General features: G+C 42.9%; 2 protein-coding genes across 5 annotated transcripts; both read left to right on the top strand.

Moving 5' to 3' along the window:
- The first annotated feature begins 4,163 nt into the window (after positions 1-4,163).
- Positions 4,164-12,513, top strand: tfap2d (transcription factor AP-2 delta (activating enhancer binding protein 2 delta)). Its single transcript, XM_067242230.1, has 8 exons — positions 4,164-4,202; positions 4,853-5,356; positions 7,549-7,609; positions 10,578-10,743; positions 11,215-11,333; positions 11,839-11,980; positions 12,065-12,178; positions 12,297-12,513. The coding sequence occupies exons 1-8, from the start codon at positions 4,164-4,166 to the stop codon at positions 12,511-12,513; spliced, it is 1,362 nt and encodes a 453-aa protein (XP_067098331.1).
- A 4,142-nt stretch (positions 12,514-16,655) lies between these two features.
- On the top strand, positions 16,656-24,441 carry tfap2b (transcription factor AP-2 beta). 4 transcript variants are annotated; one of them, XM_067241850.1, is made up of 7 exons: positions 16,656-16,730; positions 19,036-19,497; positions 21,018-21,072; positions 22,128-22,347; positions 22,617-22,735; positions 23,030-23,171; positions 24,150-24,441. In XM_067241850.1, the coding sequence occupies exons 1-7, from the start codon at positions 16,683-16,685 to the stop codon at positions 24,439-24,441; spliced, it is 1,338 nt and encodes a 445-aa protein (XP_067097951.1). In that variant the 5' UTR covers positions 16,656-16,682. The 4 variants fall into 4 exon arrangements, with proteins under 4 accessions (XP_067097951.1, XP_067097947.1, XP_067097950.1 ...); XM_067241846.1 differs by having other exon boundaries at positions 16,683-16,730; positions 21,018-21,082; positions 22,111-22,347; XM_067241849.1 differs by lacking the exon at positions 16,656-16,730 and adding an exon at positions 18,555-18,581.
- Positions 24,442-24,656: the final 215 nt, after the last annotated feature.

Genomic DNA, 24,656 nt, shown 5'->3' with positions numbered 1-24,656 from the left:
GCCCTCACAACTTGAAGAATCTGCACAGATATGTCCTGAGGCACTTGAACCGTGTCAGACCGACGGGAAGGCCACCCGCTCTGTAGGCTACTGACTTTACACCGGAACACTCCCCATAAGTTAAATATTCTCAGACGGCAAGACCGGGTCATGACTGGCCTTCCCTTTGGAATGACTATGGCATATTTGATCGACAATTTAATTTGTACCTTCTTCAAAATGTTTGTCTTTGCGTTTGGACCAGGCTACATTCGATGTCCAGTAGGGAGGATATATTTATTGGGTCCAATCGGAAAAATGTCCAACATATTTGCCATTTCATTCTTACCTGATGTCATTATTTTATTATTATTAGCATATTACTTAATAAACACAATTATTAACACAAACATAGGAGCATATCCATGACCTATCGACTATTTAGCAATATCAGGTTCAGTCTATAGCAGCATTTTGACTATAGTTTAGTTGTTTGTTTGTATTAATATGAATTCAATTGAACATAGTGACGTAGGCTGTATTGTTCGGAATGTTTGGCCAACAGTCTGCAACTGTCTTTGCTTCATTTAAATACCGACCACCTGTTTCCTGCTACACACCTCGTGCACTGTTAAATTAATTTACAAATCTTTAAATAAACCAGTCATTTGCTGTGAGTGACGCCCCACCCCCTAACAAACTGACAAAGCAAATCCACAATTAGCAGATCCATTAGCATATAAACCTGCACCTCCTTGAGCAGATCAGTATGTAGGTCAGACAGGCACCATTTCTTAATTACTTTGCTGTTGACGAGGACAAACATCTTCTGGATCGTTTGTTATGTCTCCTTAGGAACAATCGTTATTTTGGCTGGTTCTCCAGTAGAAAGGTAACGGACGCTGGAGGCCATATGAGTCCGGTGTCTGACCGGTCAGTGCGCATGCAGGGTGCAGACTGATTAAAATTCGCATTCACGAGACAGACTCATCAACAACTCTAGCCTACTTCACGAAAATGATAGTGTCTTTTTAAATTCTAATATTAGGTTTTTACATTTAGGGCTATACAAATAATCCTTATAAGTGGTTGTTTTTTGCAGGTGGGGAAAAAATGATGGTTTGTCCAAATGACATTTTTTAAAGAACAGAAAGTAAATGTAGACGACGACTATGATCACAAAACACAATTTATATCATCAACCAGACAATGTTTTTGGGGGGTTTAACAGGCACATTTAAGTTAAAAGTTGTAACAGTAGCCTAAGATGCAAGTTAAATATATTTGTATTATGTAATCAAACACAAGCATAGATTTCTCTGGTAGAAAACATAAATGAACGCAAGCTTCATGAAAGTAGGCTGTACCTCTGAAATTAGTCGCCCAATTGTTTAACTCAGTTGTGGACTATTGGACTATTGCTATAATGTTGTTTTGGTGAATCTGCCTGACAGATTAATGGAATTGATTTAAATAGAGAGTAACTTTATAGTCAGATTAAATCAAGTATTTCTTAGTCTAGGATGACACATAATAGTTTTGGGTCACTAGTTAGGCTCAGTTTAAAGTTACACCAATGTATTAATACAAAGAACACTGAATTGAAAGCTTTCAATCGTTTTCCCATGGAATGGGTTATATTCATCAATTAGCCTACACTAACTGACATCACGCACACACAAAAGGAATGATACAGGCCCTAGAACAAATTGATACAGTTTAGAGCTTTGCCTATAAAGCATTAACTTATGTGCATGCTTGTGAGTAGATACTGCCGCTGGGTCGAGAGCGAGAGGATGGGTGACTGTTCTTATCCCTGCCTCGCAGGCAGCAGATGGAGCGGGTCCGGGCTCGAGCTCACTGCGCATCTGGTGCTGCGCTTCCCGCCCCGTCCGCGAGGCCGCTCCAAGAGCTAAGCCCTATTAGCACCGTCTACAGCGCAACTGGTGCTTCGCGCACACACAGTGGGTTCTGCCCGGTGGACACGCAGGGAAAGCTTTTAATCCTCACGTGCGACAACTGGCCTTCACTCTCGCGGAGGTTTCATAAAGCCTTGAGGCAAAACAATCGAATACTTAATTTACTCACGGACGCGCAGGCCTTGAAAACTCCATGAAAAAGAAAAAACCTTATTAAACCTGCATAGCCTAATGTTTGTGTTTGTCTTTAAAGATTAGTTTACGACTGCTTATTTCGTTAGAAGTTTAATGGTTCTGATGAAATGGTCGAGTTATGTTCATTATTTAGCCATAAGACAGACTCACTGGAACAGATGGGGGGAAGAAGTAGGCTTTCTTAATTAAAGAGCAGAGTCAATAACAGCGTCGGTAACCGCAGCGTCAGCGCGGGTGACACAGTCTACAGTTAAAGTATAAATCTTTTGTTTGATACAGTCCATGACACATCAAAACACAGTCCTTATGTTACACTTGAACTTGCGTCCTGAAAATACGTCTCGGTGGCAGTGTCTGTCTGTGAGGCCTTTTGGTCTGGTATAGGGGAATGAGTGTTTGGGCTTTGTATGGTGCACCTGGAGTAATTGCTCTAATTCAGGTTAAATAAGGAGAGCTCGAGGCTTTAAAACACTTTGAACGCGCTATCCTGTCTTCACTCGGACTCTCTCCGTCTCTCTCTCTCTCTCCCTCTCTCAGACTCTCTCTCGCAGTGTGCGCGTGTGTGTTGCATGGTGGATATATCTGACAGACTTGTAGAGTAGTTCAGTAGTGAAGCTTGCTTCTCCACTACTCGCGCCGTCCCCGCAGGCCGTGACCGGAAGCCCAGGCTTCTGCTGTCGTTTCATATTTTTATTTCTCTCACTTCCTGGGTTTCTAGGCTGTCCTGTCCACAAGACTCTCTGCCGGCCCTGTTAACCAACGGGCCGTCTTATCCAACACCCCAGGGCCCGTTATCCAGCTCCTGACTGGGCTAGACCACCCTGAGGTTGCGCGCTCAGGTGAGTGCGGGAGCTCAGGTCACGAGGCTGTGGGTCTACCCGTTTTAACCGAGGGCGAGCTGACCTCCGTGCACTCCCCGCCACTCACACAATGCAGTTAAGGTCTCGTGCCTCTGTCGGTCTTCACAAAGGCAACACTGCCAGTGACACTTCCCATTGGCGCGTGAGTACCGGCTTAGCAAAACCGACAAAGAAACAGGCTCCATCACGAGCTGCAACCTAGACTTGATGCACTAGCGAGTGGAAGAACACGGGCGAGTGGTAGAACACTTAATTCCTCAAATAGCCCAAACACTTGTACTAAAAGGCTATGAAAAGTAAATATAATGTAATTTTTTTTAACCTTGTTTGCAATGCAATTTACATAGCATACCTAAAAGAGGCACATGTGTGATATCAATTGTGACACTCTTCATTTTCGAATAATAACCTTGTTGTCTACATTTCCAATTCACATAATAATTGTGTGAAAAAAATACAAGCGTATTTCATAGCCCATTTATATATATAAAGTCAAAACAGATCTGACATCATACATACACATTATCAATAGTCAATGTGTGTAATAGGAAACGCGTAATAAGGGGTAAAACCCACTCGAACATGCAAGACATGCAGCAAAGGACCAGAGAATAATGTTCCGTTTCAAATCTGAAATTGCCCTCTTAAAGAATGTCAAGTCTAAACACAGGAAAAAAAAATCGAAAAAGTATATTTACATCATAATTTGAAGACAAAATCTACATCGAATACGTTTTCAAAATAAACTTACATTTTCGTTGGAAATCCAAAAAATGTTTTTGAAATTGATTTAAGCAGGGACAATAAAACGAAGAAACCACAACCCCCTCTGAAAATACACACGGTTAAAAAGAAAATGTCCACAAAAACCATGGAAAATGTTGAAAGAGCGCTCGGTTCCTTATTAGGCGAAGATACAATATTTATTCCTTGTCTCTTGGGATGCTCAGCTCCGTCTATTGTCCTCCCATTCCTCAATGCTGATGCTTAATTTTCAAAACTTCTATATTACCAAGGGACCTACGACATCAGCCGAGAAATACCCTGCAAGTACAAAATCCGCGCGCCAGCCGCGTCCGTGCAGAGGGGAGACGCTCGCGTTCCACCAGCTTTCTGCTGCTCCGCACAGGGACTTTTTCATTTCTTTCGATTTTGGGATTTTAACGCATTTATTCGATCGCAAGGGAAGCCGGTTTACCGGAGAAGCACCATGTCAGCAACCTTCCCCGGTCTGGTCCACGACGCTGAGGTATTTATTTACATTCGTTTAATTCTCAAATTGTGGAACCATTATATGTAATTCAAATTGTTAGATGAAATAAAGAAAGAGTAAAATTCGTTATGACATCTGTCGCCAGAAGGGCTCTTCGGTGTGTGTGTGTGTGTCAGAAAACGAGTGGGGAGAGGACTGCTCGTGAGTCTTACTATAGCTGCCGGTAAAACGGTGCTTTTTTATTAGAGAGGGGAGGCAAATCAGGCTCGTGTGTAACCGGTAACGGTGTGATTAGAACATTTAGGGCGGAACACCCCGGTGTCTCACATTTTTTACCTGCCATCCACCGCGCGCAGAGCTGGGACAGTACATTTGCCAGCAGCTCGGTAATAATAATATATAAGCACGCTCTTGAAAATGCAGCACAACGAATGACAGGCATGCCAAAAACACCGAGGACTTGAGCTGCCGTGCTTTCCCCTCCCGGGCTTGTGGAATGACATCTCCTTCAGGTGTTTTTTTTTTTTTTTTTAAGAAAACACTTTGAGTTGTGTGAGCTTGTTTGAGTTGTGTTCGGGGTTGTGTTTGAATATGTTTGGGAGGCAGCATGCGTTAAAAGCAGAGCGCACGACTGAGAGGGATGCTAAATGACATCGCTCATATTTTTCTCTCTTTATTCCTCATAGATACGTCACGACGGATCAAACAGCTACCGTCTGATGCAGCTGGGCTGTCTGGAATCCGTAGCTAACTCCTCGGTCGCTTATTCCTCCTCCTCCCCGCTCACATACCCGGCTACAGGGACAGAGTTTGCTTCCCCCTACTTCTCCACCAACCATCAGTACACCCCTTTACACCACCAGTCCTTTCACTACGAGTTTCAGCACTCCCACCCCGCCGTGGCGCCCGACGCATACAGCCTCAACTCGCTACACTCGGGCCAGTATTACCAACAGATACACCACGCGCACGGGGAGCCGGCTGACTTCATCAACCTGCACAACGCCCGCGCGCTAAAGTCCTCTTGCTTGGACGAGCAGCGACGCGAACTGGGCTGCCTTGACGCTTACCGCCGTCATGACCTGTCTCTGATGACGTCACACGGCTCTCAGTATGGTATGCACCCCGACCAAAGGCTGCTGCCCGGAGCGGGCCTCGGCCTGCAGCCACCCGGAGCCGACGACCTTCAGGTACCCGTGCTCTCCTCTTCGCCAATATTAATATCAACCTTTCTCCGACCCACGTCTGCAGACGAAGACTATATCGTCATAGTACACCCCCAGACGTAGCACTTTAAACTCAAGTCCACAACATCCCATTAAAACTAGCACGGCACAGAAACCCCTTCAGCCATCCAGCACCAGACAGGTTCTTACATTTCCAAGACAACAGGGCTCCTTCAGTTGGTGCTTTGTATATCCAGGCATATTTTGTGAAATTATTAAATAGGCTAATAATATTTAATTTGGAGGTTAAATACAGGGTGCAGGCCAAAGCCTAATTCAATAAATGTGGGCACGAAGAGTTAGGGCCATGCAACCTCGAAAATCTGAAAGGCAAGTCTGATTCAAAGAATTAATCGACTGCAAGTCATAGACCAATAGTCCACTATTCTATTGTGCAATCCGTGCTTTATTTTTCTGAAAGTGCACGTGACCTACATTTTACATATTCTTTTCGATGTAAAGAAATGAAAATTATTCTGCATGTGTATGTGTGTGTGTCTGTGTGTCTGTCTCTCTCTCTGTGTGTGTGTGTGTGTGTGTGTGTGTGTGTCCGGCTGTTGAGGCATAGAAAAGCCGCTGGTTCTCTTTTCTCCTGTAAAGGGTGGATTAACGGATCGGGGTTCGAGGCACAATGGCCCGCTCGAGCGCCGTAAAGCACCGTAGTTTATCCAATTACCGACTTAATGTCAATCAACTGGTTATTTATGCAGCGACATCTGAGCTGCGGCGGCTCCAGTTAAACACGGTTAAGATACCAACATATACTTTTCTCAACCTTTTATAGTGTTCCATAGCCTACAGACTAACACTCGCAATCGTTCCACACTCAGCGTAATACCTGATCCACGTCTTATAGTCACAGGTTAATTTATGAATTATAATACATTGTCCTTACTGTAGGTTAATTATACCAAATAACCTATATATAAATGTACGCTTATAGGCCTAATTATTATTGCTGGCTATAAAACAGTATTAATATTTCTAGGCTATTATTATTAATATTCGTTGACATAACAACATGATTAGTTTTACTAGCATTTTTATGTTATTGGCAAGCCTTTAACATCCATAACGTCCATAATGATCCAATGATTTTAAGAAATAAACTTGTTGATTGGTAGACCTATTGTTCTAATATATCTTTTTATAATCGAGTTGGCATAAGCCCTAATTGTTGGATTATTAGCCTACTTTGCGTTCTGTTATTTTTATATATTGCTCTTTAGTCTATATTCATTTTTACATTTATAGATCAGAATGTAATATTATTAGTAATAATGCAAAAGTTACTTTTGGTTTAGTATGTTTTTGGCTAGCCTACCTAGGCTATGCTTGTTACAAGAAAACTAACTCGCTGCCTGGTAAAAACACACAAACTAACGTATCTTACACACACACACACATATACTTACACACACACACACTTTAAAAAAGGTTTTTCGACCTTTTTTATAAAAAGAATGGCAAGTGAACCTGAGCTTCGAAAAGGCGGAGCGGGTAGAACAGATGTGCCCAGTCTCGTGCGCACAGTCGCATCTTTGAGTGCCTAAAGAGATTTTCATGCTTAACAAAGGACCTGCCACACCTTTCGCCCGTCAGCAAGCTAATTTATGCAAGACTTCTGCGTTTTGTATATTGATTTTATAATCACTTTAGCTCCGGAATAAAAAGAAAAATAGAGCAGGAGTTTGTTAAAAAGACCTACAAGGCCTCGTCTGTGTGGCGCGAGTGTGTTTTATTTTAATCAGGGTTCTGCGCTCGCAGGCCAGGTTGAGCTCCAGCCGCCTCAAGGCTCACACGAGGGATTAACTGTTTTCTGAATAAAATCTCGTGTTTCTCTGTCTTGATTACATCTTTGATAAAAGACCCTGCACGCGGGCGTCTGCAGGAAAATAGGCTGCGGGTAACAGGTTCCAAATCTGTGGTTATGTCCACTCATATACATTTAGTCTACAACAGGTTGGTGCGGGTGTCAACAACACTTCAAACATATGCAATTTACCGTAGGCTGTGTGTTCGTCAAACCTGTTCGACAATGGGATTGTGAAGGGCTGAGTAAGTCTGTATTGGGGCTATAGCATGCATGGTAGTAATGTTGTTTAATTTGTCTTGCTTGATCAGACTCTGGTAACGGTTGGAATTATGCTCCTCAGGGCTCCGTGGAGGCGCAGTGCGGGCTCGTGCTCAACGGCCAAGGGGGCGTCATCCGGAGAGGTAAGACCTGTTACCTTTTACTGTTTGCCTGAGACACACCCGAAATATAAAATATGGACACCTCAGATCAAGGGGTACAAAAACACACGCCAAAAATTCAAACAAGTACACACGGATTTCCTGAAATGTAACAACTATGCACAGGTTAATAATATTAGAAAATTAGATTTTCGTGTAAAACTGTGCAAGCATTTTCTCATTTGACGTGCCATAAATGTCGAGCTCATGGAACATTTTAAGAGGAACGAAACAGCCATCATAATTTAAAATGCATGTGAAATGTGTGGTTGTATTAATGAGCTAAAGTTTATATAAGATAATGGCTGTTGTAATGACATGCTAGCGTCCAAAAACTGCAATAGCCTGTTTAGATGAGTGTATTGGTTTTCTACAGGTTGTATCATCAATGGGAGGTGTGAATGTAAAGGTTACTTTAGGCCTGCACATGCAAACCAAATGGTAACTAAATAGAGGTATGGGTTGTAGGACAAATTATTTAAATGACAGCATTAATTAAGCCCTACTATTTCCGATTTTTCTTCATATAGATCCCAGTCGCTATCCACAACCACAGTATTAACTAATAGGCTAATAATAGTAATTATTTAACATAAATACGATAATACCACATCTAAAAGCAATACCAATAATTACAGCATAATTATTTGTGTTATTATTATACCATTTGGGGTATTAGGTCTATTTGTGGTATTATTGGCACACTGATACTGAAAATGTGTTGATAATCGGAAATAATAGTAATTTCGATAATATAATGCTAATATTCTTCGGCTTCATTTAGTTATTATTATGTTTTTTTCAGTTGTTAATAACAATGACAACAACTCTAATCATCAAAGTTGTAATAACATTAGGCAAAACAGTATAATGACAAATAATTTACTAAGTACTAAAATAACAAAGGGAGGGTGAGGGGAAATGTATTTATAAACATAACACATGGAGAACCATTTTCAAACTAACAAAAGGAGCCAATGTTTTCTTTATTACATTGGGGTTGTTTCTTGTATTTATATAAAAGTCCTAAAACTTTTTCGGTTGGTTTGATTTTATTGCGTTTCACCTTTGGTAGGGTAGGCTTTAGAAACACCTAAGTAAATTAAAAATGTATTCATTTTATTAAAAACTGAATAACTGTCGATCCAGTTAGCAAGAGTAAGGAAGCCTAACAAGGTTGAAGATTGTGAATCATAGGCCTAATTTTGCTCTGGTGTAATAACACTGCATGAGCTGTCTTTATGATAACCAAGTGAGTCTTTGCAGGTGTTGCATGGTTAAAGCTAAGCTTGTCAGAAGCTCAGGTGCGTGCAATAAGGAACTGATTTTCTCACACTTGGCTAGTTCTTTCCGGACCACTGCTGTCTGTTCCATCAAAGAGGTTTTTATTCAGTCGTTATTCTTGCTCTATACACATATGTCGTTTTCCATAAAGCAGACTGTGTCTTAGGTTTAATTTTTCATCAACTTTGTCTAGATGTTGGGTTTTCTCGCGGATTGACGCGGGAATCCCTCCGCTATCGCATTCGGTTAATGGTGTGCAGGATTTAGCCGCAAGCTCCGCCGCTCCAACCATCACAACCAATAATCTTTGCTTTACCTCGCGCTCCCGTATCGATAGCTTCTCTCGCCTCGGGCAGCCGCTTTGATATGCTAATGCTGCGCGGGCCCGAATTCAGTGGAGATCATATTAATGTTGTTCTTTCTGACTGCGGCTTTGGCGGCATGAATATTCACATAACCTTTTTCAAAAGAAATCACTCAAGAAATGCGTATCCTACTTATAGGAGTCGTCTGTGTTTTAATCACTGGTATCCCTCTCAGCTTTCACGAGCTGATCAAGCTTATCGCAGACGCGCGCCCTGGCATGCGCGCGCCTTCTCTGAGACATTGGTGGGTTTGTGTGGGCTGTACTATCTCGTGACTGCTGCTATAAACATTGTTGTTAAAATAGGAGGAGAATGACATTTGGCCCATGTCTCTTTTTCTTTAATTTTCGTGGCAAACTCGTAAAAGGCGCTTGATTCCGCGTGTGATCCCGCCGCCGCTCGCGCCGCCGCCCGAGGCTACTCTCCGCTGCTTAAATACCGCTATCGCCTCTGGGCCCGCGCGCTCCAGTGCACTACCGGCAATAGCTCTTTTTCGATTGCCCTTGGCAACATAAAATACAAACTACTTTGAATCAAAACATTTTTGGGAGGGAATTAATATGATGTGAACACACAGCTTTCAGAGACGTGCACTCTGTCAAAGCGCGTGAGGCTGACAGGCAGGTCGACCTGGAAACTGTCACATGAAGCTGGACTTTAGTGCCTCTGCAGGTCAAACCATACGCACGCACGCACGCCTGCACGCACGTACACACACCTTTAACTAAAAGACTAAAACCAAGGAACCAATGTAGTCTCTGCCAGAGAAAGAAGAAAGGAGTAGGCTATATTTTTTGGGATGTCCTCTCTATAAACACTTGGTGTAATCTACAGAATAATTAGGCTATATTTATCATATTGGCCGATTGGCTTTCATTTAAGCAGCCTTCAATAAGATACACATTTCATTTTGTTACCCTTTTGATTTTACTTACGGTTCCAGGTGTTAGATACATAAAGCATCATAAGAATTATAATATGTCTTGGCATCTTTTCTGGGGTGTTTTTTACTTGCTTGGTTTTTACACTTCAGGAACATTATATATTACTTTAAATTACCTTTATTACCTTATTAAGAAATAGCCTATTTTGGCATAAGTAGTCCAAGCCCCTGTTACTTTAACCATAGAACATAAATAATCTATAGATGTATGTAGACTATCTTGTCTATTATCAAGCTACTATTATCCTGGGTTCAATACAAATTTGTGAAGGAACAGATTAGAGAAACGAGCCTCGATACGAGCCCTTCTTGGCATAATTTGTTTTGAACCGTTATTGACGTCTGTTGTTGTGTGCAGGTGGGACCTGTGTGGTGAACCCTACCGATCTGTTTTGTTCGGTACCGGGCCGCTTGTCGCTGCTCAGCTCAACCTCCAAGTACAAGGTCACCATCGCCGAAGTGAAGCGGAGACTCTCACCGCCAGAGTGCCTCAACGCTTCCTTGCTGGGAGGGATTCTCCGCAGGTAAAACAAACCAAAAAAGAGGTTAAAAAACGTTTAAAAATAAAAGTTGGTAAGCATATAGAGCAGAAGGTTGCGTCTGTTTTTCATTCATTGAACAAAATAGATTATACACACAATGTAGGCCATGGAAGAGTTAGATGCATGTGTTAGGGGTGTCCAGGGAGTTCAAGAGGAGAGACCAGACCAACGCACGCGATGATCAGAGAGAAAAGAGGAAAGCATGAGCTGCCAGCACTGTATTATTGATGAGGGAGAGGGAGAAGGGGAGGGAGAGAGGACATGTTGGATAGGATCAGTTCCTCTGTCTGATGAATAGAAAATAGAGCATGTGGCTGGTCTCCACTCTCCATCCATATGACTTTCATCCTTTTCAGGGGTTTAAAAAAAATGTAAAATACATCGTAATATCGCTAATATGTATGTCATCATTTTATGGCGAGAGACATTTATATAATTTCGATTTCCACGCAGAGCCAAGTCCAAGAACGGTGGCAGGTGTCTGCGGGAGAAACTTGACCGTCTGGGTCTGAACCTACCAGCAGGCCGAAGGAAAGCAGCTAACGTAACCCTCCTGACCTCTCTAGTGGAAGGTACAGATCAGACGAACATCTACTTCTTCATGAGATGACGTGTCTCTCAATCACCCCTCGCTATTACCAAGCTTTAGTCTCATCTGATCACTTTTGCTGTGTGTATGTTGTGCGTGTGTGTGGTGTGTGTGTGTGTGTGTGGTGTGTGTGTGGTGTGTGTGTGTGTATGTGTGTGGTGTGTGTGTGTGTGTGTGGTGTGTGTGTGGTGTGTGTGTGTGTGTATGTGTGTGGTGTGTGTGTGTGTGTGTGGTGTGTGTGTGGTGTGTGTGTGTGTATGTGTGTGGTGTGTGTGTGTGTGTGTGTGTGGTGTGTGTGTGGTGTGTGTGTGTGTATGTTGTGCGTGTGTGTGGTGTGTGTGTGTGTGGTGTGTGTGTGGTGTGTGTGTGTGTATGTGTGTGGTGTGTGTGTGTGTGGTGTGTGTGTGTGTATGTGTGTGGTGTGTGTGTGTGGTGTGTGTGTGGTGTGTGTGTGTGTATGTGTGTGGTGTGTGTGTGTGTGTGTGCAGGTGAAGCCCTCCACTTGGCAAGGGACTTTGGGTACACCTGCGAGACAGAGTTTCCCACCAAGGCTGTAGGGGAACATCTAGCCAGACAACACAGTGAACCTAAAGAAACCAACGCACGCAAAAAGATGGTTCTGGCTACCAAGTACGTATATGTGTGCACACACGCACGCACACACACACACACACTCACTGGATAGTTTGTGACACATCTTCCTTCACTCTGCAGGCAAATCTGTAAGGAGTTTCAGGACCTGCTGAGTCAGGATCGTTCTCCTCTTGGCTCCTCCAGACCCACCCCTATCCTGGACCTGGATATCCAGAGACACCTCACCCACTTCAGGTAACACACACACACACAGCCCATAATCCAATTAGACTTTCACCCAGGCTTGGCTTGATTCGTTTTTTCAGTGGCAGTGATATGGTAACTAACAGCAGCCTTGTGTGGTCCCCCTCAGTCTGATCACCCATGGTTTCGGCACGCCGGCTGTCTGTGCGGCTCTCAGTACCTTCCAGACTGTCCTGAGTGAGATGCTCAACTACCTGGACAAACACTCCAACGGGAAAACCTCTGGGCCAGAGAGCGGCCAGATCAACAGCAGCTCGGAAAAGACTCCGCTTCGGAAAACGTCCGAGCCGCAGACTAAAGATGGAAAAACTGAAAAGACAGAGTAGCCCCTGTGCCTTTGAGCTCTGTGTGTGTTTGTGTGTGTGTCTGTGCGTGCGTGCGTGTGCCTACCTGGTTCGGAAGAGGAGAGCTGCCCATCAACATGGAGGCCAGCTCACAGTGACATCGGTTTATTTATTCTGTCAACAGGAAGTAAACAAGGACAATTACCAGCTGGTCATCAGCTGGTTAGCAGTGATGGAATGGGGAAGATTGCAGACACACACACACAAATACACCCAAACAGTTTACACAACCTCCCGCCCAGTTCTGAGAGAGCACTTGAAACACAACGAATCATGGCATATGCCATGTAACCAGTAGCCTACCATAACATCCAGTGTGTTTACCATTTGGACAGAGAGGGTGTGAATGTAAGATGGGGTTACTGACTGGGTTTGATTTATGTAAAGTGTGTGTGTGTGATTGTGGGTTTCTGAGAGAGAGAGAGAGAGAGAGAGAGAGAGAGAGAGAGAGAGAGAGAGAGAGAGAGAGAGAGAGAGAGAGAGAGAGCGAGTGAGAGAGAGAGAGAAGTGAGAGTCCAACTCAGCCATTTTGTAAAGGTGACATCTAAGTTACCATAGTAACTGTTTCTTGTGCATGTCTATCTTTGTACACTTCCCGGACCACAAGTTTACCCACACAAGCTCTCTTTGAATCCTTCATAAACATTTGTAAAGATATATATAAATATTTAATTAACTTTTCTTGTAGGCTTTGGAACTATATATATGTTGAATCCTTACATTGTAAAATACCAGTGTTCAATAAAGACAGTTGCTATGTGTTCTATTTACTTTGTCTGTAGATTGATTTGAATGACAATATTAAATATGAGCTTGATTTGATCTGTTAAATTAATCTGTTCATTAACGTGAAAAATAACTACAGTTTACTTTCAAAAACATACAATGCATATCGGCTCAACCACACATACAGTCCTCTGTAGAGAAAAACACAACATGAACTTCTGAAGAGCCAGTTAGGACCATGAACTCCAGGAGGGAGCAATTTTATGTTTAAAAAAATAAAGCAATAAAAAAGACGAAAAAAAGGGCTTCGATGATTTCAAGTTAGTGGAAAATTATCATTAAACATGAAAAGGCACCGAGTGGCTACCATACGTGCATGCACGAGATTACTTTAACACGCCACTCACAAGCCAAATGGATGTCTACAACATGGGATTTTCTCAGGTGGCTATTCAAGGAAGTTTGAAAGACAGATGGCATAGCTGCATGTCCAACCTGTGCAGGCCTTTGCTGCTTTCATTACACACTGTCTTGTATACTGTGTTATATCTTACTGTCGGTTATACCCAAAGTACAACCTGAGCCTGAGGTAACAAAGAAACACAAACGCACACACACGCGAAAGCAAGGCATACATCAAAACAATTTGTTCTGTTATACAATAATATCAACATCAGTAATGTCAGTCAAATAGATCAGTTGTGACCTCGGTCTCGATTTGACGGACTGCTGAACACTCTCATCAAAACTAAATGTAAATTGAATCAATATCGTGCCATAAATACAGTTTGTAAAACTCACAACAGAAGGATGGTTCACAAGCTGAACGTGAATGTAATAAAGAAACAGAAGTCAGAGTATTATCTTCACAGATATTGATCAAGCATATTACAAGACATATTCCATGTCATCACATTGAGCATTACATTGATAAAACACGCTTCAGGTAATCGAGAGAAGATTACACACACACACACTCACTCACTTTTCTCTCTCTATATGTACATATTGTGAACCTCTTTCTATATCTGGGAACCATAGCCAACAGCTTGCCTTCCATGGCACCTGCTCTCTCAGTCTGTCCAGAAGAGAAACTCCACATGAAACATCCCACAGACCGAATCTCTCTAACACAGATGTTACTTCTGACTTTAAAAAGGGCCAAAACCTGAAAATATATTTTAGTTTGGCCTTTGCCATGCTATCCCAAATCTGCCTAACCACTCGACTGGCAAATCTTAGGCCACCAAATCATCCACTTGGCTTCCATACTCCTCTTTACAGAGATAGCCTAAACCCAGGGCATAAACCCAAGGCAGCCTGTTTTATTCCAAATTGATATCTGTCTTGACCCATATCTCCACCCTTTTATTTATTCTGTTGCTTTCCCTAACCTCCCAGTCAGACAGCCTGTGTTTGTGCATGTGTGTGTGTGTGTGTGTGTTGGCTTCATCAGACGATGCCTGGGTCTACAGTGGTACTCTAGTGCAACCTAGTGGACAGAAAGAGAATCACTATCCTGGACAGTCTCTGTGGGGTTCACTTTCAACAGCACAAAAACAAGCACGAAGGACTAATGAGCGTCATGACTATAAACCGAATAATAAAGCGATGGATGGCAACACATATAAAACCATACGCCCTAGTGATGTGTGAAAGGTTGTCGCGTGTGTCATTAGTCATGTGTGAAATCTTGCAATGTGGGTCGTTAGTATTCTGAATTTGTCATGTTTTCAGTCAGTCTAAAGTCCTAGATGTTACACTGTAAAAAAACAATGTATATTATAATAATACCAATCATTAGTTGGTTAGTAATGTATGTAGAGGTCAAGAGCAACATTCCTGTTTCCGGTTCAGTACAATACAGTAAATATGAGTAATCAGAGCAGAATGTTTGAAGACCTTTCTGTACATGTGTGCCTGGGATGCACGTTTTCTTGACTTTTCTGTGTGTGGATGTAATGTATGCTGATGCATCTCGTGTCAAAGCCTCGAGCAGAAAACAGGCAAAATCATGCCTGAAGACTTACAGACTGTCAGGACATCTGTCACTGCTAACAGTCGTGTGTGTGTGTGTGTGTGTGTGTGTGTGTGTGTGTGTGTGTGTTTGTGTGTGTGTGTGTGTGTGTGTGTGTGTGTGTGTGAAAGAGGGAGAGAAAGAGGGAGAGAGAGAGAGAGGGAGAGAGAGTGAGGGGTTAGTCCTTGGCAGTGGGGCAGTGCAGCCTGAGAACAGCCGTGAATGTTAAACATTCATGTCTGATATCCTCAGTGGCTTTTCCACCAAACATCAAAGAAGTTTAACCATGGAAACCGTGGCAGAGAACTCTCATATGCAAGCAAGCAGACAAACACACACACACACACACATCCAAGCACACATCACACGCAAAGGAAAATGCACACACACACACATTTCTCACACTCGTGTTTTTGTGTCTCTCACACACACTTTCACCGGAACACAATGTCTTGGTAGGTTATTGTGAATAAAAAAAGGGAAAAAATAAATGTATTTGTTATTTATTGTTATTATTATCATCATTATTCTCATATATCTTTGGGCATTGTTTGCCACAACACGAGTCACAATTTATCTCCTTGTGAATCCAAAGACTGCATCTCTCTGTTTTAGCCAGCAGGAGGGGCAGTTGACACACACTTCACCTCAACCATGAATCCTACAACTATGGTTGCGATGGAATTTTTTTTTCTTTCTTGAGGAGTTTTTATTGGTAAACTGTGGGATCTCTTTCCCTAGAGATATAGTGAAACCATATAGTTCCATATCTCCCACTTGGATTACGATTAAACATGGAGTACCACAAATTTAGCTAAATATTTCCACAGATCCCATTCATGTATGCCCCCTCCCCTTGCTCTTCCTCACCCGGACACATCTGTGAATTCAGAGTAGACGTGAATAAGTTGCTACATAAACTGCCGCTTTCATTCTTAACAAAAAGCAAAAAGCTTTAGTTTTGGAAAGCACGATGTGCTAAATTCACATATAGTATTTAATCGATGTTCATCACCTCTGATATGAGTGAATGTGTGCCAATGGGCCTTTATTGACTTTGAGGTTGTCGTCGTTCTTAATGTTTGACCTGCCCGGCACTTCATACTCTGACAAGACATTAAGTTCACTACCGCCAGGTACAGACCGATGATATCACAAGACACTTCTTTCAGGGAGTCCCCATTCACTCGGTTTGCCTAACAGAGGGCGGGAGAGAGAGAGAGAGAGAGAGAGAGAGAGAGAGAGAGAGAGAGAGAGAGAGAGAGAGAGAGAGAGAGAGAGAGAGAGAGAGAGAGAGAGAGAGAGAGAGAGAGAGAGAGAGAGAGAGAGAGAGAGGGTGAGAGGGAGAGAGTTGAGACATCCACTCCTCACTTGGCTGCATTTGGTTTACAGACACCAGCGCGCGACCATGCTGTGGAAGCTAGTTGAGAATGTCAAGTATGAAGATATTTATGAGGTAACGTCAATGAGCTAATTTTTATATCTAATGAAAATAACCGTGTTTTACTATGTTCGAGATAAGTGTACTGAGTTCTGAGGAAAACTATTTTCGATTATTTGGAAGTTGGGGTGCATGGATTTTTGGACATTAATGGATTATAGAGAGAAAATAAATTCTCTCAGATCGAAAACTTCAATATCTTCTTCCCCACAATATGTTATGTCATTAAACATGCTTTTAGAGAACTGACACGAGAGGTATTGTATCATATTCAGAATACCGAGAAAGATAATGATATTCTTAACCATCGTAAAATATTTCGTTCATAATTCAAAGCTTTTTTTTATTTTCGGTTGAAATGTAGAGTAGGCCTATTCTGATTTCATAGGTATATGCCCTATATCTAAATTTCGTTTTTTATGATAATATCTATTTCTATTATTAATGTACATAAAACAAATGATTAAAATAAAAAAATGTAGCCTTGGGAACTGTCTCTATAAAACGTCAGTTGCCTATACATATTCTTGAGAAATAGGCTTTTCCAGAAAAAGATCCAGATGTACAGATGTCTGCTGAGACGCAGCAGAAAAAACGAAAAAAAAAACGTGCATGGATAATCTGTATGTAAATCATTTGGCTTTAGTCCCAAAACAAAACAAAGTCATACAGAAAGAGAAAGGAAAGTGCCACGCGCGAGGGTGAAATGATGCCTCAGTTTCTGCTGAATGGTCTCGAGTACAAAGACTTGAGCGTCTTGCGCTTGTGGGAGAATGAACAGCTCGTGAGGCCTTTCGTTCAGCTCGGTTGGAAGCCGCTGTCTTGTACGGCACATGTTTTTTCTCTCACAGCGCAAGAGGCCAGGCAGCATTGCGTCCCGGTCTGCGGGAATTCTCCCAGAATACAATTAAAACAATGTTTTATCGGTCCCCTCCACGGTAACCTCGGTGGCCCGAGCCCCTCACTGTTCGACCCGCTCCCTAAGTGTGCTCTAGATGTAGCAGGTGCAGTCAGTGCGTATATGACGAGAGGAGCCTATTCCAAATATACATATAAAACGCTTGGAGACCGGGTTTGGCCTGGGTTACGGTAAACATATTTCTGTTAAATCATAAAGAGCTGAATAAGTTTCAGGTTGAGCGCAGTTCAAGTTAAGAGTATAGGCTACATGGGGAACAAAAAGAATATGTTCAGACAGAGGTTTTGTTTGCATGCTGTAGAACATTGGGGAAGCTCATGGCTTTGGCTAAAAACGGATGGAAGAGTTTGCTCAATGTACAGACTACTCTAACGACTATGGTCTTTTGGCAGCGGGGGCCCGATTGTTCTGATGCAGATTGCTTGGCGTAGGCTAACAAAGAGGCGCGCACGCGCCCAAATGGAAAGTTGTGACTATTGCTCATGGGTTTGGCACCTGCTCACGTTCTCGCTGTTAAGTTTAGGAAAAGGTCCTCTTCTTTAGCAAGCGTTGTCTGGCATCTCCACGGAATGAAACGTCACTCACGGGTACGCGAGAGTTTCACGCTCCATGTGTCGCCAGTCCCCTGCTTGCGCGTTAATATTCTTCTAACTCGCAGTCATGAATAACAATTACCGCGCGCGGGGTAGTGGAAGGAGCAGTGCACGCACACGCAGACCCGCACAGCCATCGAACTGAAGAGGCGTCCCCTGGAGCTCGAGACGAATCCTGATATTTTAACCGGAATAAACCTCGTTCTGTGTGTGATTGTAGCCTGTGTGCCCGCGCGGCAGAGGACTCATATTGGCATCTCTGTTCTGCTGATTCTCGTCCTGTTTCTTTCGAAACGGGCCCCGTTGTAGCACGAACAGACGCTGCAGATGTTAGTGCATTCTTACTCCGCCACGGTGAGTCTTAGTGTGAAGGAACTTCTTGAAAATTCGTCCACTCGATAGCGGATATTGACAGCAAATTGACAATGCTAACAATTGCCTGCAGTTTGAGAAAAATAAATGCTATAGTTAATATATGTGTATTTTGAATATGTTTTTGTCAAGATTTCTATATCACATTATAGATGTGAGTTTAGGCCTAAACATTTGTTCAGAAAAGTTTTTTCTGCAAATTATTATGAATACGAAATCCATAAAGGGGGGTTAAGTGCTAATCATCAAAACACTATAATCAAATTAAATAAATGTAGATGTATGAATAGCCTTTACTAATCACAATGTTGAATTTTGTTGCGTTTCAGTCTACTTTATTTGGACACAGATTAGATACAGTTGATGATGTTGTTCAAAACATAATCTATTTTATTGACTAATCTGTTTGCTTTTCTTTTTTCCATTTCCGCATAAGGACCGGCATGACGGGGTGCCGAGCCACAGCTCGCGCCTGTCCCAGCTGGGATCGGTGTCGCACGGGGGACCATATTCCAGTGCGCCACCGCTGTCCCACGCACCATCTTCGGACTTCCAGCCTCCGTACTTCCCACCACCGTATCAACCTCTCGCGCACTACCAGAGCCAGGACCCCTACTCCCACGTTAGTGATCCGTATGCCCTGAACTCCCTGCACCAGACCCAGCAGGGGGCCTGGGGCGCGCGGCAGAGGCAGGACACGAGTGGGGACCGAATGGAGAGTGGGTCTTTACTCGCGCAACCTCGGGCCTCGCTCCCTCAGCTTTCCGGTCTAGACCCGCGGAGGGACTACGGGAATGTGCGCCGACCTGACGTGCTGCTCCACTCCGCACATCCGGGGCTGGAAGCGAGTATGGGCGATGGACTTCTGCATGGACTGCACGGGATGGATGACTCGCAGGTCAGTGTCGGAGGTCGCTCTGTACAATTTAAAGAAAAAAGTCCCACAGGATGGGTAAGGTCATCCACCCTTGCAGTCCGCATAATATTCTGACCTTTCAGTAAACTATAGGCTACCAAAACAAAAGTTAAAATTAAATTGCAATGAAAGACATTGACCTTATACGTTTAATCAACGTGCCTATAAAGCAGATGTTTTCTTAAAAATATAAAGGATTGTGGTCATGGTGAGTCTGTGTCGAGGGCCCACGCCATTGAAATGTCGAAAAACACGCATTAAACTTCTGTGTTAGCCCACAGATCTCTCAGCTGAATTTGTTTACCCAAAATCGGTATACGATTACACCGAATGCTATCTGTATTATGAATGGATTTAGATATAAATGTAATAGTAAATGATCACTTGTACATTTAAAGATATACGGTTTTACACTATATAGGCCTAGTTCCCACGCACAGTAATCAGTGATGATAGCCTCATAATAAAACCATAATAAATGATATTATCAATCTTAAATACATATAATTATAGCCTAATAGACGTCATGAAATTACAGTTATTATTGCTACTATTATTTTTGTGAGTAGTAGTACCATAAGTAGAATTTGTATTAATATTTGTATTATTATTCAGAATGGAGATGTCTATATCCATACACCAAGTTAGACATGATTGAGTATTTTTTAAGATGGTGTCGCATACTGTGACTGCAAAATACTTTATTCATATATTTTCACCAAAAGGTTGTAATCTCAACAGCACACAACAAGCTCACAATTTTTTTTAATCAGAAGAATCAGAATCAGAATCAAAATGGGATTTATTCGCCATGAAAGTTTGCACAGACAAGGAATTTGCTTTGGCAGGAAGGTGCATACAATAAACATATAAGGACCTAAAATTATAATTATACATTTGTATTTCCTAGATATTCTTTTTGTAATTATGATGTTGGTATGCTTTGACATAAGACGAGGAAATAATGTAACATTTATATTAACATATAACATGTTATATTCTGTAGACCTCTTATTTCCCCTATGGACAAGTTGTAAGGCAAACCTTTGAACTATATCCGAGTAATATTAATAAGGCGCAGCTTTGCTGTAAGGCTTCAAGTTGGAGCTAGAATCCCTGGATATGCTATGCGAGCCCCTTCTAAATAGCCCTGAGCGTATTCAAAGATGGAGCCAGTAAGTGAATATAAATATAAACCCAAAAGTGTTTATGTCACATAATGTAAAAGGTCACAGTTTCAGGCATATGGAGGCAGCTTTGTAGCAAGAAAAATTACCACAACTTGAATCTTCCAAATTCATAAAGTTGTTGATCTCAGATCATTTCTGAGTGGCCTGACATATATGAACAAACAACATGAATGTTTGGACAGCCATGAAGGCCAAATTAAATTATCCAAGCATCTGGCTAATCACTGCCCCCCCCCCCCCCCTCCCCGAATGAAATCATCAATGACTTGTTGTGTCAGTTTCATCATTAATACACTGTGTGTTTATTTACAGGCAATGGAAGACAACAATGGGATGAACATTTTGGATCAGTCTGTCATTAAAAAAGGTAGGCCTACATTTACTGTATTGGACCTATACCACACACACAATTTGGAATTGTGTAACGAATTGTGTAATAGGTGCCACACATGTAGTGGATTGTGTTTCAAGAATATGTGTGTCTATTTGGTCATGGGCATTGGTGTACAATTAAATTGGGATGCTTTTTTAAAGGCCTTGGCTAAGCTACGTATGTTTAGTTAACCTTGCTTCAAAGTAAGCCATAGAGTACACCACAAACGTGTGCCATCAGCACTGTACAGGGATGCAATGGTCCTGACATCTTGGTGAGATTTGCTGTAGGTGAGGAAAGTCACACCAAATCCGACAGACTGTTGGGGAAAACCTGTCGGTTTTTAGATAAAGTCCTGGATCTTGTCACTCCGAAGAGGGACAGCTGTTGCTACTCCCTTTCTGATGATGTGTGTGGAGATTTAGTTACCGGATGTGAGTAGTGAGAGCCCCGCGGGGCATTTAAGCCGCTGATGTAATAAATGGCACTGCTCATTGAGATCTCGTGAGCTCGTTTAGAGCTAATCTGCGGTATTATCCCCCGTGGAGCCATCAAACCCTCGCGCTGCCCCGTGCGCTGCTTAGCCATTAGCGCAAGCATTAAAACGAATCGGGCGAAGCTCCTTGTGGTGGGAATAACCGGCCGTGGAAAAGGCGGGAGGTGGTTAATGCGATTTGAAAGCGCAAGTCAATCAACAATCGATGAAGTCATAATGAGAATGTCGCGCGACATTAAATAACAGAAGCCTCCAAAATGCCCATCTCGTAGGCGCATCATTAGGCCTCTCGCGCCCCAGTGCGCCCGGACAGGATTATACCCTAACATGGTTTTATTTTTTTTTAAGATGCTGTAGCCTACCATTTAGTCTCTTGCCACAACATATTATGGAAATTTTAAATAATTGGGCAATTTTTTAACGTGATCTGTCGAGTTGGCCCTGCATTGCCAAGAGGTCTAACCAGCACTCACGCATGCAATTAAGAGAGCGCACAGGGCGCACGCATGCTAATAACACAAATCTGCCATTTTCACCTCTCTCTCTCGTTCAGTTCCAATGCCACACAAGAATATTGGCTCGCTGATGCTGGGCAAGGATGGGCTGATCGGAGGGATCTCCGTTAACATCAACGAGGTGTTCTGTTCTGTACCGGGACGACTGTCTCTCCTCAGCTCGACTTCCAAGTACAAGGTGACGGTGGGAGAGGTTCAGAGGAGACTCTCTCCGCCCGAGTGCCTCAACGCCTCTCTGCTGGGAGGCGTGCTACGAAGGTAGGCGCACGCACGCAGACACACGCACACTGTAGGCATTTCTGTGATCGTGGATGATCTGGTGGGTGATAAACAAATCTAATACGTCAGAGCATAACCCTGCAACTAAAGGGATAGGATGGTTGTCATCGTAACACATATAGGATAGCCATTCAAATGTATTGGGGAAACAGACTCCCATGAAATCGCTGAAGACAAAATCAGGCAAAGTAAAAATACAAGTCCCATGTAAAAAGAGGCCCATCAATAATCACTCCTGTTGTTTGTAGAGCCAAGTCTAAAAACGGTGGAAGATCACTGAGAGAAAAACTGGAGAAGATTGGATTGAATTTACCCGCAGGGAGACGCAAGGCAGCGAATGTCACGTTACTAACATCACTTGTAGAAGGTACATTTTTGTATTTCTTTACTATTTCTATATTTCCCTAGTTGCGTCTGTTACCACCCCCAGCAAGCTATCATTTTATGGATCCAGAGTTGCAAAGTATTTTTGAGATCGGCCTACATTTAATTTGATCACATATTTGTAATCCATTTGAGTGAATTTTGTCTCCTTAAGAATAAACATTTGTATTATTTATTTACAGTAAATAAAAGTTTTTTATGATTTGAACACCACAATCTGATTCTATGTTATATCAATAGACAACACTCATTTTGTCGTTTGACCTTTTGTTCCTAGGAGAAGCGGTTCACTTGGCGCGCGACTTCGGCTACATCTGCGAGACTGAGTTCCCCACCAAAGCAGTGAGCGAGTACCTCAATCGGCAGCACGCAGACCCCAGCGAGCTGCATGCGCGAAAAAACATGCTTCTGGCTACGAAGTGAGTCGAACACACTCGAATTTAAATATATAAAAAAAAAAGGTTAAAAACAAACAAACAGAAGATGCAGAATCCATGTCAGTTCAGTGAGTGATTTGAAATTTAACAGGCTTATATTCATTGACAATCTTTATTCCATAACTTTCTAAGTTGGCTATGGACATTTTATAAAATAAACATTGCTGTGTGGATAGGCTTCACATGATTCTGTGCAAAAACAATCCTAAATCAGTAGGAAGTGTGTGTGTGTATGTGTGAGTGTGTTTGTGTGTGTGTACGTGTGAGTGTGTTTGTGTGTGTGTGTGTGCGTGCATGTGTGCACACGTTTGTATATGTGCATTAGCTAGTATTTCAAGTTCAGTTTTCAAACATGATCCCATAGGTTAGCACTGCCTCTTTGAAATGTATTATTTAGAACAGGGACGTTTCATGTACACACAAAAAAACAGTTGTACCCTATAGTGTAGCCTGGGGTCGACCTGTCCCCCTCTCCTACCCCCTCTCCTACCCCAGCTGAGCTCTCGCTGGTCTGTCACTCACGAGCTGGAGCCCAGCCCTCAGGCCACAGAGGGGGAGCATGTGTGTATGTGTGTGTGTACGTGTTTGTGTGTGTGTACGTGTGTGTGTGTGTGTGCCTGTGGGAGAAAGAAATATAGAGGGATCATATAATTCTTTCAGTAGTCTTAATCATATTAAAATGCAATGAGAGTTTTGTTGTCTTGTCTTGTCACGCGCAAGACAACTTTACAAGGACTGGGTAATTGATGTTCCGCTGTTCTGTGTGAATTAATACTTCTACGCTGTTGATAGTATTACACTACAGTGATTTTTTTTCTTCTTTCGCAGACAGCCAAACAGGCTGCGATGAGTTCCGAGCAAAGATCTGTGTCGAGTTAGGAAGATGTCGGTGATGTTGTGATATGTTGTAGGGACATTGTGCAGATGGGGTGCTGACCCTGTGTTGATGGTGTTTTCCAGACAGCTGTGTAAGGAGTTCACAGACCTGCTGGCCCAGGACAGGACTCCACTGGGGAACTCCCGGCCCAGTCCCATCCTGGAACCCGGCATCCAGAGCTGCCTCTCCCACTTCTCCTTCATCACACATGGCTTTGGCTCGCCCGCCATCTGTGCTGCTCTCACCACACTCCAGAACTACCTCACTGAGGCGCTCAAAGGACTCGACAAGATGTTCCTCAACAACCCCCCCGGCAACCGACACTCTGAGCCTGGCAACAAGGCCGGAGAGAAAGAGGAGAAGCACCGGAAATGAACCCGGAGATTCTGGGAGACTGACAGGCCGATGGTCCCGCCACACCGCCATTCCAGCTTTACTGCAGAGAGAATGGCCTATCACACGCAGGGCTGGGAAAAGGAACAGGAGGAGGAAGAGGAGAGGAGGAGGAGGAGGAGGAGGAGGAGAGAGCTGCCTGTGGGCCACTGTCAGAGAGCACAGAGGGATTTTTCATCTGTGTTACATTCTTTTCA

This window comes from Osmerus mordax, chromosome 8, assembly GCF_038355195.1.
Source record: "Osmerus mordax isolate fOsmMor3 chromosome 8, fOsmMor3.pri, whole genome shotgun sequence".
Taxonomy (NCBI): Eukaryota; Metazoa; Chordata; class Actinopteri; order Osmeriformes; family Osmeridae; genus Osmerus; species Osmerus mordax.
Note: the sequence above shows the minus strand (reverse complement) of the source record. Positions and strands in the feature narration are given on the sequence as shown.